General features: G+C 44.5%; 1 protein-coding gene across 4 annotated transcripts in view; it reads left to right on the top strand.

The window, feature by feature from the left end:
• LOC137381435 (NF-kappa-B inhibitor delta) overlaps positions 1 to 14,261 on the top strand; it is a 145,921-nt gene that overhangs the window by 86,834 nt on the left and 44,826 nt on the right. For all 4 annotated transcript variants that reach the window (XM_068054023.1, XM_068054025.1, XM_068054026.1 and 1 more), the window contains 2 exons: positions 2,312 to 2,417; positions 6,720 to 6,866. In XM_068054023.1, coding sequence (XP_067910124.1) covers positions 2,312 to 2,417; positions 6,720 to 6,866 — 253 coding nt within the window. The remainder of the gene's footprint in view (positions 1 to 2,311; positions 2,418 to 6,719; positions 6,867 to 14,261) is intronic.

Raw genomic sequence — 14,261 nt, 5'->3', positions numbered from 1 at the left:
GACATTTCGGATGTACACCCTTATCTAAGACTTCCAGCATTTGCAGTTTTTTCCCCTTTCACCTTATTGTTAAATGTTAATGTTGGGAGAACCCAGTGTGATAGTTCAGCATCAAAGCATTCAAGTTTAAATTTAGACAATCCAACTTGGACTCACACCAGATGGCAGTCAGCAATGCGATATCTGGGTCAAACTGAACCTTTTGGCATGGATGCACATTCAAAGTTGCTTTGCATTGATGCAATGATGGTAGTATAAGGGCACAGTAACATCACCAGGGACTGTCATCAGGAGGAGAGGATAATTTGTTAAACATAGAGAGAAATTCAAGTACCTTACAACTGGCATATGAGCTTCACCTGGTTTACAATCATTTCCTGATATCCTTTATTGTTTACAATATGTACGACTTCAGTTTGATAACGTTTATCTGCAAACCTATAGATGGCGGAAGGGGGGGGGTTATTAATTCATGCTTTTGATTATTTTTATATGCTGGCAGCAACTGTCAGTGCAGGTGCTAACTGTCAACAAACTAATCTTCTGATGTGTTGGCAGCATTTGTACAAAAGAAATATTATCATGCAAGTATACCTAGTAATATCTTTGGCACACAACTGAAAGATTCCCAAACCAGTTATGTTAGATTTTCTGATGGTTTACTTGTAAAAGTAAAGATTGCAAGCAGTGCTATTCTCATACGAATGCTGAATGAATTTGTAAAAAAATCCTCTTTGCATTAAATTAATGCCTGCATTAAAAAAGGGGAGAGGAATTTGGGGCGAACACACTGAGACATGTGAGAACATGTTAAGATACAAGTAAGAGCAACGTGGATTATAAATTCTACCCTTATTTCCTCATAGCAACCAGTATTTGTGCAACCAAGTTTTCTCTCCTCCATTTTGTTCTGACTGCCTACTGATGCTACAATAAAGTAAACTAGGAAAAGTATTCAACCTAAATTAGTAATTATTTTAAAATTAATATACAATTTTCCAATTGATGGAATGAAAATCGAGTGGGTTCAATAAAGGGCGGGTGATTCATTACACCCAGAAGCTGAAGGTGTAAATCTACCCCACAGATAATTGTGTTCAAATTAATGTCCGCATTTGACTCTACAAATTTACGCTGAGTTACTGGCAACAGAGCACTGAGACTGAATTAACACCAAAATGACCAACATGTCCTGATTTAATGATTGCGTTCAAGTTAATGTTGACTCATGTACTGACGAATCAGAAACCCCTCCAAGCCAGTTGATGTTATCATACAGCAAAAATCAACAGAAATGGACAGGGCAAATTAAGAAAGTTGACTATGCTATGGTGGAGCAAATCTTCATATCTACAATCCCCACACATTGGAATTACAATTTCAATCATGCTGTGATTTTCATAGCTCCACCATTGGCAGCCATGTTTTCAGCTGCCTAGGCCCTGAGCTCTGGAATTCCCTCCTAAACATCTGTATCTCTCTACTGTTCTCTTCTTCTTTAAGGCACTCCTTTATATCTTACCTCTTTGACCAACCTGTCCTAATATCCCCATATGCAGTTCAGTGTCCAATTTTGTTTGACAACACTCCTGTGATGCACCTTGGGACATTTTGCTACATTAATGGTGCTGTATAAATGCAAGTTGTTGTTGTTGATGGTGGAGTAAAGACCAACATAAACCAGGTACATCTACACTGCAAGTATGGGAATATCAGAGGGAGGGCCACCCAGAACTGCAAACACGAACCGCAGAGCTAAATTCTCAGAGATCTGGGAGTAGATCAGCCATCCTCCCTCAGCAATGACAGAGGCAGGCCAATAGAAAGAGGCAGAGCTAATATTTGAAATCAATAAGTGGGAGTGTCATCTATCAAAACTATCATTCTTTGCAACTGCGTCTTAGAGATGGTGTTATAATGAACCTTTCTCTTTACTCTCCTTGTTTCTCAAATCCACCCTTGTCCTGCAGTCTAGAGGACATGTGATGGCCTTCTGTCTGGCTTCTACTGAGAAAGCCACAGGAGGTACATTAGGACAGCTGCAGAGAGAAAGGTCTTTCTGGCTATCCATCTTCACCATGGTAATATGCCCATCCTTCACTCGGTTCCTCACATGAAACTGCAGTGATTTGGAACATACGACAGACACATTTATATGACTTTATTCTCTGACACTGCGTGTTGATGCTTCAGTATACTGGACCACTTGAAGCTCTTTTTAAGGACTGGTTACCAAACTACCAAACTGTAATAGAAGGAACAGAGTTAGTGATAACTGTAACCAGCAACTGCCTGATTTGTTTGATTTCAGAATTCTTCACATCTACGCAGCAAAAGGTATGCGGGAACATGCCTACGCAGCGGCTGAACGAATGCGGGAGCTCAGAAGACTCGATACGAAAGAACACAGAGGAAAGGTATAAAAACCTTAACTCGTACCTTCATGAAATAGTCTTACCCGTATACTATTATACAAGCTGGTATTATGGGTTTTGATTCTCCAACTGCATAGCTGCGCTACCCACATGATTCCCCAAAAGGTGCATGAGCAGTGCTGCAAGACTATAACAAAAAGAAATAGTATTAGGATATATTACTGGGATGATCCAATAAAAAACAAAGGCGCTAAATTGCTCTTGTTTAAGACCATGGTTGGCCTCTTCTAGAATATTGCATCCCCCTTCACATAGCCCTGAAAAATATTTAGAGGAGGGCCAGCAGATTGGATCCAGCAGATCTAGATACCTAGATTAGAGGCCCTTTCACGACCACAATATGCTTACAGAGCTGTGGTTTTTAACTCTTGAAAGGCATGGACTTCAAGGAGATTTCATGAAGGTCTTTGAAATAATGAAAGAACGAGACTGTGTCTGACTATTTGAATTAGATAGGTTAGGGAGAACCAGGTAAAGGCCTGCTCGGGTATGAAATTGAAACCCGACCCGACCACATCCAACCCGAACCCGACCTGGGCCCGAGTCCTTTGATTTTTTTTCCCCCGCGCCCGACCTGACTATCGTAATAAAGTTAATTATATAAAACAGGTTATTGTGCTGTACCTTGTCCGGTTGTTGTGATCCTCCATTCCGGCAGCATGTTTCCCGCCTTGACATCCCGGCAGAATGTTCGAATTTTGAAGAACTCTTCCCTCCTTGAGCAAGGCAGCACTGTGTCCACGTCCAGCCCGATCCAACCCGAGCCCGAATGCCGGACCCAGAAGACAGACCCGACCCGACGCGAACCCGACCCGAACCCAACACATGTCGTCGGGTCTGCTTTAGAACCAGGGGCATGCATAAAGGTTATACCAACATAGAACTGGGTTAGGAAGAATTTCTTTTTGCAAAGGTTCATCATCCTTTGGAACATGTAGCCGATTTGTGCGGTGAGTTCAAAGGAAGCTGAAATAGTTTTTGACGAAGGCTGATAGCTCAGTGTTTTAAAAAAAAAAGGGGCAGTAGGTATTGAGCGATGTGTATCATGGTCATGGTAGACTCCTGGAACTCATTTATAATCATCCTCATGGGTCAGAGAGGAATTTTCCTGATTTCGTTTTCCCTAAATTGCCATGGAATTTTCATGCTGGGATTGGGGTTGCGGGCGTGGGGCGCAGTGGAGCGAGAGATGGTGGGGTGGAGGGTGGGAGGGAGAAGTTGCCTCTCCCAGGAGATTATGGGCGGAATTTTCTGGTGATTGTTTATTTTCAGGAGTCGGGATCATTTCCGGGTCCTGACCCCACAGGGGTCTGCAGTACGCCCTCTGGCGCGATCTTCCGGGAATGGGCCTCCTAATTGGCTGCCTCCGCATTCATCGTCCAATTAACCATACCATACGAATTAGGAGCAGCAGTAGGCCATTCGGCCCCTCGAGCCTGCTCCACCAGTCTATAAGATCATGACTGATCTGTTTCTGTCTCGAATTCCACACTCCCATCTACCCCCAATAACCTTTGATTCCCTTGCCTAACGAGAATCTATCTACCTTCGCCTTAAAATATTCAATGACCCCGCCTTCACCACCTTCTGAGGCAGAGAATTCCAAAGTTGCACAATCCTCTGAGAGAAAAGATTTCTCCTCGTCTCTGTCCTAAAAGGGCAATCCCCAATTTTAAAACAGTGCTGCCTAGTTCCTAACTCCCCCACAAGAGGAAACATCCTTTTCACATCCACCTTGTCAAGACCATTCAGGACCTTATATAGTTCAATCAAGTCTCCCTTCACTCTTCTAAACTCCAGTGAAAACAAGCCCAGTCTGTCCAACCTTTCCTCATAAGACAACCCGCTCATTCCAGGTATCAATCTCGTAAACCTCCTCTGAACCGCCTCCAACGCATTTACATCCTTCCTTAAATAAGGAGACCAATCAGAGGGCCCACAGCTGGGGACGGCCAGCAGCCCCACCAGGAGAGGTGGGCGCTGCTCAGGCAGAAAGGGGAGTACGAGGGCGCCTCAAAATGAAGCGGGAATAAAATGATGTTCGGTTGCACCATGGCAATATGGGACATTCTTCATAGATCAGCTGTTCTTCTTGGGTTTTGATCAGTTTAAATTGAATTGGAAAACTGACAATTCACTACTGTCACTGATGCACCATTCACTACTTGAGATTTAAGAAGGGTGGGAGAATTAAACCAGGCAATTGTAGACCTATTAGTCTGACATTTGTTGTGGGGAAGTTACTAGGATCTGTCATTATGGACAGAAAGACTGAACACTTCAACAAATACAAGCTGATCAGAGAGAGCCAGAATGGATTTGTAAAGGGTAAATATGTCTAACTAACCTAGTTGATTTTTTTTTTGAGGAGGTCATTCACATGGTAGATAAGGGAGCGTCCATGAATGTTATTTATCTAGACTTCCAGAAGGCATTTGATAATGTTTCTGGTGTCAAATTTGATGCTAAGATGAGCTGCCAATCACAAATCCACGCCATCGCTAAGACTGCCTATTTTCATATTCCGTAACATCGCCTGACCATACCCCTGCCTCAGCTCATCTGCTGCTAGATTTTTCATAATTCATGCCTTCATTACCTCAAAACTTGCCTATTCCAATGCTCTCCTGGCCAGCCTCCCATCTTCCACTTTTCATAAACTTGAGGCCATCAAAATGTCTGCTGCCCGTGTCCTAACTCACACCAAGTCCCATTCACTCATCTCACCTGAGCTCGCAAGCCTACATTGGCTTCTGATTAAACAACACCTTGATCTTAAAATTATCATCCTTGTTTTCAAATCCCTCCATGGACTCACCCCTCCTTATCCCTGTAACCTCCTGTAGCCCTACAACCCTCTGAGATATCTGCACTCCTCCAATTCTGGCCTCTTGTGCATCCCTGATTTTAATCACTCCACTGCTAGTGGAGCTGCCAAGGCCCTAAGCTCGTGAATTCCATCCCTTAGTCTCTCCACTCTTCTACCTCTCTTTTCTCTTTTAAAATGCTGCTTTAAACCTACCTCTTTTGACCAAGTTTTTGATCATTTACCCTAACATCTCTTTATGTGGCGCAGGGTCAGATTTTGTTTGATAATTGCTCCTGTGAAGTGGCTTGGGACATTTTACTATGTTAAAGGCGCTACATGACTACAGGTTGTTGTTTTTGTTGTTGTTCCACATAAATCAAAAATCAAAAATGAAAACACATGAATTAGAGGTAACCTTTTGACATGGATAGAAAATTGGTTAGAAGATCAGAGACAGAGAGTAGAGATAATGGGTATGCACTCTAATTGGCAGGATGTGACAAGTAGTGCCCCCTAGGGATCTGTACTGGGGCCTCAGTGTTGCACTGCATTTATCTACGACTTAGGTGAAGGAATGGAGAACTGTATGTTGAAGTTTGATGATGACACTAAGTTAGGTGGCACAGTAAATAGTGTAGATTGGAGTAGAAAGCTACAAAGGGACATTGATAGTTTAAGTGGGTGTGTAAATGGAGTTTAATGTGGAGAAGTGCAAGGTCATCTGCTTTGGACCTAAGAAAGGTCTAAATTCTGTGAAGCTAGGAACTGTAGAGGGAGGCGCAGAGAGATTTACAGTCCATATACAGGAAACAACTAGTGAACAAGTACAAAAAATAATTTAAAAGGCTACTCGAATGTTAGCTTTCATCTCAAGGGGGCTGGAAAACAAAAGGGTAAAAGTTGTGCCTCAGCTGTATAAAGGAGCCTGAAGTATTGTGTTCAGTTTTGGGCACCTTACAATGGACATATTGACCTTGTAGGGGGTGCAATATAGAATAATCGGACTGATTCCCAGGCTAAAACGGTTAAATTACAAGGACAGGTTCTATAGGTATGGCTTGTATTCCCTTGACTATAGAAGATTAAGGGGTGACCTAATTGAAATGTTTAAGGTGACTAAAGGATTTGATAGGTTAGATAGAGAGAAACTGTTTCATCTGGTGGGGGAGTCCAGAACAAGGAGGCATAATCTTAAAGTTAGAGCTAAGCCGTTCAGGAATGATGTCAGAAAACATATTGTTACACAAGGGAAGTGGGGGCGTTAATTAAACATTTTTAAACTGAGCTTGATTTCTTTTTGTAAGGCAAGGGTGTTAAATGATATGGAACCAAGACGAGTCAATGGAATTAAGATACAAATCAGTCACAATCTAATTCAATGGCAGAACAGGCTCAAGGGGCTGAATGGCCTCCTCCTGTTCCTATTACATATGTCCTACCTGCATAGCAAATAATACATTTTGTGATATTCATAGACACCCCTATTGGTTGCTGTGGTAGCCAATCAACCTCTGATCGTACGAGATCTGATTATGTTCGGTGCTGATCTGAATGCTGTTGATGACAAAGGACAAACTTTTCTACATCTGGCCGCAACCTACGGCCACTTGAGTATCATTCAGGTAAGCACACCTGTTTACTCCTTCTATGCTAATAATGAAAGCTAATGTCCCATACAAATGTTGCTGAGTAACTTTATTGCTCATACTATTCCACTACAATAATTTATTGCACTTAAATAGGGTATCAAAATATGAAGTCAGATTGTTTCCGATTTAAATCATCCCCTGAAGTATCGATGCAGTTTCTGCTTCCTACGTGTAGCAGGAGTAGAATTACATACAGGCACCCATAGTGTTAAAAAGAAAAATTGCAAACGCTGGAGACCTGAAATAAAAGCAGAAATTGCTGTACCTGCAACATGCCTCTAGCATATGAAACATATACACCAACTGCCAATATTTCCCAGGTAGTCCCTGCCTGTCAGCGCATACTGAAAAACATCAGCATGGGACCATACTTCACTGAGGCGAATTCTGGGCTGCTATTATCCCAAATTTGTCAGTCCATGCACAACAATATAATCAGCTGGCTTCTATGCTTCTGAATATATAAAACTGATGGATAGAAAAAGACCATCAGGCCTGTCCTAGAGAATTGTGACTAAACTCTCTGTCCCACTCTCTCTGTCCCACTTTTTCTGTCCCACTCTCTCTGGTCCCCACTCTCTCTGGTCCCCACTCTCTCTGGTCTCCACTCTCTCTGGTCTCCACTCTCTCTGGTCTCCACTCTCTCTGGTCTCCACTCTCTCTGGTCCTCACTCTCTCTGGTATCCACTCTCTCTGGTCTCCACTCTCTCTGTCCCACTCTCTCCTATTCTCGGTCCCCCTTTCATTCCCACTGTCTCTGTCCCACTGTCTCTGTCCCACTCTCTCCTATTCTCGGTCCCCCTTTCAGTCCTACTCTCTCTGTTCCACTCTCTCTGTCCCATTCTCTCTGTCCCACTCTCTCCTCTCTCGGTCCCATTCTCTCTGTCCTACTCTCTCTGTCCTACTCTCTCTGTCCCATTCTCTCTATCCCATTCTCTCTGTCCTACTCTCTCTGTCCTACTCTCTCTGTCTCATTTTCTCTGTCCTACTCTCTCTGTCCCATTCTCTCTGTCCCATTCTCTCTGTACTACTCTCTCTGTCCCATTCTCTCTGTCCCATTCTTTCTGTCCTACTCTCTCTGTCCTACTCTCTCTGTCCTACTCTCTCTGTCCCATTCTCTCTATCCCATTCTCTCTGTCCTACTCTCTCTGTCCTACTCTCTCTGTCCCATTCTCTCTGTCCTACTCTCTCTGTCTCATTTTCTCTGTCCTACTCTCTCTGTCCCATTCTCTCTGTCCCATTCTCTCTGTCCTACTCTCTCTGTCCCATTCTCTCTGTCCCATTCTCTCTGTACTACTCTCTCTGTCCCATTCTCTCTGTCCCATTCTTTCTGTCCTACTCTCTCTGTCCTACTCTCTCTGTCCTACTCTCTCTGTCCCATTCTCTCTGTCCCATTCTCTCTGTACTACTCTCTCTGTCCCATTCTCTCTGTCCCATTCTTTCTGTCCTACTCTTTCTGTCCTACTCTCTCTGTCCTACTCTCTCTGTCCCATTCTCTCTGTCCTACTCTCTCTGTCCTACTCTCTCTGTCCCATTCTCTCTGTCCCATTCTCTCTGTACTACTCTCTCTGTCCCATTCTCTCTGTCCCATTCTTTCTGTCCTACTCTCTCTGTCCTACTCTCTCTGTCCCATTCTTTCTGTCCTACTCTCTCTGTCCTACTCTCTCTGTCCCATTCTCTCTGTCCTACTCTCTCTGTCCCATTCTCTCTGTCCCATTCTCTCTGTACTACTCTCTCTGTCCCATTCTCTCTGTCCCATTCTTTCTGTCCTACTCTCTCTGTCCTACTCTCTCTGTCCTACTCTCTCTGTCCCATTCTCTCTGTCCCATTCTCTCTGTCCTACTCTCTCTGTCCTACTCTCTCTGTTCCATTGTCTCTGTCCTACTCTCTCTGTCCCATTCTCTCTGTCCCATTCTCTCTGTCCTACTCTCCCTGTCCTCCTCTCCCTGTCCCATTCACTCTGTCCCACTTTTTTTCTCCCACTCTCTCTGGTCTCCACTCTCTCTGTCCCACTCTCTCCTATTCTCGGTCCCCCTTTCAGTCCCACTGTCTCTGTGCCACGGTCTCTGTCCCACTCTCTCCTATTCTCAGTCCCCCTTTCAGTCCCACTGTCTCTGTCCCACGGTCTCTGTCCCACTCTCTCCTATTCTCAGTCCCCCTTTCAGTCCACTGTCTCTGTCCCACGGTCTCTGTCCCACTCTCTCCTATTCTCAGTCCCCCTTTCAGTCCCACTGTCCCTGTCCCATGCTGGTCCAGACTCATTTTTGCTACCCTCACTACATTCATGGCAGTGGTGCATTGTAATATTGATTTCCTTGTAATCTTTCTGGCACTAGAATGTATTTTGAACACTAAAGGTGAATCTGATCTATGATTTCGAGCTTATTATGAACATGAACTTAAAAACAAAAAGGGGGCAATCACTTGGCTGGGAGTGTACGACAGGCCTCCAAACAGTCAGGGAGAGATAGAGGAGCAGATATGTAGGCAAATCTGAGACAGGTGCGAAAATTATAGGGGATTTCAACTTCCCCTGTTTTAGAGGGGATAATATTCGTGCAAAAAGCTTAAAGGGGGCAGAATTCTTCAAGTGCATTCAGGAGAGCTTTTTGAGCCAGCACGTAGAGAGTCCTACAAGGGGAGGAGTGGTACTGGACTTGATCCTAGGGAATGAAGCCGGCCAAATGGTAGAAGTGGCAGGGTGGGGGGTGGGGGGGGGGGGTGCATTTTGGGGATAGCGAACATAACTCTAAGATTTAAGGTTGTTATGGAAAAGGACATAGAGGGACCGGTAATAAAAGTACTGAATTGGGGGAAGGCAGATTTCAATATGATAAAACAGGATCTGGCCAGAGTGAACTGGGAGCAGCTTCTTATTGGAAAGTCTACATCAGACCAGTGGGAGTCATTTAGAAAGGAAATTGTGAGAGTTCAGGTGCAGCATGTTCCTGTAAAGGTGAAGGATAGGACCAACAAATCAAGGGAACCCTGGATGTCAAGGGATATAGAGGATTGAATAAAGGAAAAAAGGGAGGCTTATGGCAGATTCAGCGCGCTGAAAACAGCGGAGGCCCTAGAGGAGTATAGAAAGTGTAGGGGAGTACTTAAAAAGGTAATTAGGAGAGTGAAGAGGGGACATGAAAAATCACTGGCAGACAAGGTAAAGGAAAATCCTAAGGCATTTTATAAGTATATTAAGGCGGCACAGTGGCGCAGTGGTTAGCACCGCAGCCTCACAGCTCCGGCGACCCGGGTTCAATTCTGGGTACTGCCTGTGTGGAGTTTGCAAGTTCTCCCTGTGTCTGCGTGGGTTTTCTCCGGGTGCTCCGGTTTCCTCCCACAAGCCAAAAGACTTGCATGTTGGTAGGTAAATTGGCCATTATAAATTGCCACTAGTATAGGTAGGTGGTAGGGAAATATAGGGACAGGTGGGGATGTGGTAGGAATATGGGATTAGTGTAGGATTAGTATAAATGGGTTGTTGATGGTTGGCACAGACTCGGTGGGCCGAAGGGCCTGTTTCAGTGCTGTATCTCCAAACACTAACCAAACACTAAACAAAGGGCAAGAGGATAACCAGGGAAAGAGTGGGGCCCATTAGGGACCAAAGTGGTAATCTGTGTGTGGAGCCGGAGGACATAGGTGAGGTTTTAAATGATTACTTTTCATCTGTGTTCACTATGGAGAAGGACGATATAGGTGTAGTGATCAGGGAGGAGGATTGTGATATACTTCAACATATTAGCATTGAAAGGGGAGGAAGTATTAGCTGTTTTAGCGGGCTTAAAAGTGGATAAATCCCCAGGCCCCAATGAGATGTATCCCAAGCAGTTATGTGAGGTAAGGGAGGAGATAGCAGGGGCTCTGACACAAATTTTCAAATCCTCTCTGACCACAGGAGAGGTACCAGAGGATTGGAGGACAGCGAATGTGGTGCCATTATTCAAGAAGGGTAGCAGGGATAAACTAGATAATTACAGGCCGGTGAGTCTAACATCAGTAGATGTATGGATGAATGGTGGGTGATTTACTGTTTGGACCTCATTTATTCCTCTGTCAAACTCCAGCTCGCTGGCTACCACTGGCATTCCACTGCCATCAGCTTATGTGGCACAGAACAAAAGTCAAAGCCAGAATAATCCTGTGTTATGTGGCTCAGCTCCAACCTAGCTAGTACTTGCAATAGTTTGTATGCCACATCAAACAAAATGTCAAGTCCACACCTTGGGCGGAATCTTCCCAAGGTTGTTTATAATTGCGGGTTGGTACCATTACTGAGTTCTGATACTTGGCATGTGACAGGCAATCTTACAGGAGGTGGCCAACTTAAGAGGCTGCCTCTTGCATTCGCCATCCAATTAAAAATGGTGGATGGGTTCCCGAGGCAGGAGGCCCAATAGGAGGGCCTGCAGCACTGGACAGATGGCAGTCCCACCATGAGAGGTGGGCGCTACTAAGGCAGGTAGGAGGCGCTTTCGGATGCCTGCTTAAATGTTAAAAATAAGTAAGGCCCACAGTTCTTGGGCTCTCAGTGTGGAGGGGAAACCCCTCCACAGGAAGGGTTAGGGCTTTTTTATTCCTGTGGCTCATTCATTCGAACAGTGAGAGGAGGCACTGATGGCCCTCCAGACTGCTGCCAGGAGGCCGCCTCCAAGGTGCTGCTGGCCTCTGGACTCAGTGGGGAGGGGCCACCTCAGCACCGATGAGATACCATTGGTCCCTGAAACTTGCCCCTAAGTGGACCTTAATTGGCCTAATTGGCTACCCACCACTGCTGCTGTAAGTCCGCCTCCAGCAAAAGCGCTCAGAGGGGGGAACAAGTCAGGGAGCCAACCAATTGCAATTCTCCAAATTCCCCTCCTCCCCCCACCACTCTGCGGGGCTGGTCAGATTCCACCCATTATACCTTCAGAAACTTTAGGTCCCTGAATGACTAGCTTGGCTCTAAAGTGAAAGCTCTTTGAAAATCAATACAGTAAATAAAACAAATGAATCATTGAAAGGAAAACAGATTGTTGTACTTTAATTATGAAAATTATTTCTCCATGGATCCATAGATTGGCTTTAGCAAGTGTCAGCAATTTTGGAACAAATTTTATCACCTAGCAGAAACCTGTCCAATTTTGCTTTCAAACATTTTTTTTGAAGCTCCAAATATAAAGTTGGATGTAAATTCCTTCACTGTCGAGTTTACCATACAGATTCAGATTGTGACACCTTTTACTCTTCTCCTCTCCCTATCGCTGACTTTTAGTGTGATACAGGTGGAAGCTGCCATCTAATAACTTGTCCCTTCTCCAAATGGGAGATTAGTTGGTGGGTGTTAGCAAGCTAGTGGATAATGGAAGGTATCACAGTCTGTTCGAATCCTCTGTCTACAAACGCACATATTTTCTAGGAGTCACTGGCGAGCAAATAGGAGCCCAGAATGCTGAGGCAAAATGCAATGCAATAAATTGCCGCCTTGATTGAGATCACCAACTCACCATCCCCCAGGAAATCAAATTAGACGTCTCCCTGTAAGGCTGAACAGTTTCAGGTTTTTTATGGAATTTTGGCACTTTACTGAGGGGGTTTTGGGGCAGATATGTAACTGGAACAGATCCATACTAGAATTTAAGTTCAAACATCATCAACAACAACAATTTTCATTTATATAGGGCCTTTAACATAGTATAACATCCCAGGGCATTTCACGGCAATGATATCAGACACAAATTACACCGAGCAAAAGAAGGAGACATTAGGGCAGGTGACCAAAAGCTTGGTCAAAGAGATTGGTTTTAAGAAACATCTTAAAGGAGGAGAGAAAGATGGAGAAACAGTGAGGTTCAGGGACAAAATTCCATAGTTTAGGGCCTAGAAGGTAGAAGGCAAGGCTGCCAATTGTGGGGTGAAGGAAATGAGGGATGCACAAGAGGCTAGAGCAATGCAAAGTTCTCAGAGGGTTGTAAGGCTGGAGCTGATAACAGAGATAGCGACACCATGTAGGGATTTGAACTCGAGAATGAGAATTTTTAAATTGAGGTGTCAGTGGGCCAGGAACCAGTGTAGGACAGTTAACACAGGAATGAATGGGACTTGGTCCAAATAGTAAATCACCCACCATTCATCCATACATCTACTGTTCACTGATCTTTTCAGCAGTGTTGTCATGAGGGCACCTTTAAATATGCAAGACCTGTCCTTGGTTATCTTAAGAGGAAAGGTTGGACAGATTGGGTCTGTATTCATTGGAGTTTAGAAGGATGAGAGGTGATCTTACTGAAACATATAAGATCCTGAGGGGACTTGACTGGGTGGATGCTGAAAGGATGTTTCCCCTTGTGGGAGAAACTAAAACTAGGGGGCATGGCTTAAAAATAAGGGGTCTCCCATTTAAGACAGAGATGAGGAGAATTTTTTCCTCTCAGAGGGTCTATGGGACTCTGCAGCTCTGCAGGCACTCTCTTCCCTGGAGAGTGGTGGAGGCAGGGTCATTGAATATTTTTAACGCAGAGGTAGACAGATTCCTGACAAACAAACGAGTCAAAGGGTATCGGGAGTAGGCAGGAAAGTGGAGTTGAGTCCACAAACAAATCAGCTATGATCTTATAGAATGGTGGAGCAGGCTCGAGGAGCCGAATAGCCTACTCCTGCTCCAAGTTCGTATGTTTGTATGTTCATAAAGGTTCCATGAAAGGTATATTGTGACTTCGCTTTGGGAGCAGGAGGCTCCATTCTGACCAAAGGCGGTTTATTAGTTTAAATTATTTGCTTGTAACTAAAGATTCAACCAAAGAACGATGCTCCTCCTTCATTGAATGGACCGAATGGTGCTGAGGCGAAGGTCTATGGGTACCACCACCTTCTGGTATCCTGGCCAACTGGCTATTTACTTTGAAGCTGGTTGGCAGGTCATTCAGGCGTGGAAGGGGGCCTTCACAACCAAGACCAACAGCATCCATATCAGGCATTCACACGTGCTCTGTTGTATCAGGGGCTTCTGGATTGTGGCTAAGAGTAGGAATGTTATCTGTACTTTTTCCCTCATTCGCTATGGCAAAATAAGGCCAATTGCATCGCTGGCTGAAATCAGCAAACTCAGCACAGGCTGCAGATTGAATATAGGATCTTCCTGGTCTGTGCACTTGGTAATGAGCAGTTCTTTCACCAGCTAAGCCACTGAGGAAAGGAATGCCAACACTAACTTTTCAATTTGGTGATCCAGAACGTGTCAAGCTGCTTATCTGAGCGCCAGTGGAGGCACACGCCTTATCTCATGAAGCAATCAGAGCCATTATAGGTTTCAGCCATGGCTCAGCGGTAGCATTCTCATCTCTAAGTCAGAAGTTTGTGGGTTCAAGCCCCAGTCAAGAGGCCTCACTA

The sequence above is a fragment of the Heterodontus francisci genome, chromosome 22 (assembly GCF_036365525.1).
Source record: "Heterodontus francisci isolate sHetFra1 chromosome 22, sHetFra1.hap1, whole genome shotgun sequence".
In the NCBI taxonomy this organism is placed as follows: Eukaryota; Metazoa; Chordata; class Chondrichthyes; order Heterodontiformes; family Heterodontidae; genus Heterodontus; species Heterodontus francisci.
Note: the sequence above shows the minus strand (reverse complement) of the source record. Positions and strands in the feature narration are given on the sequence as shown.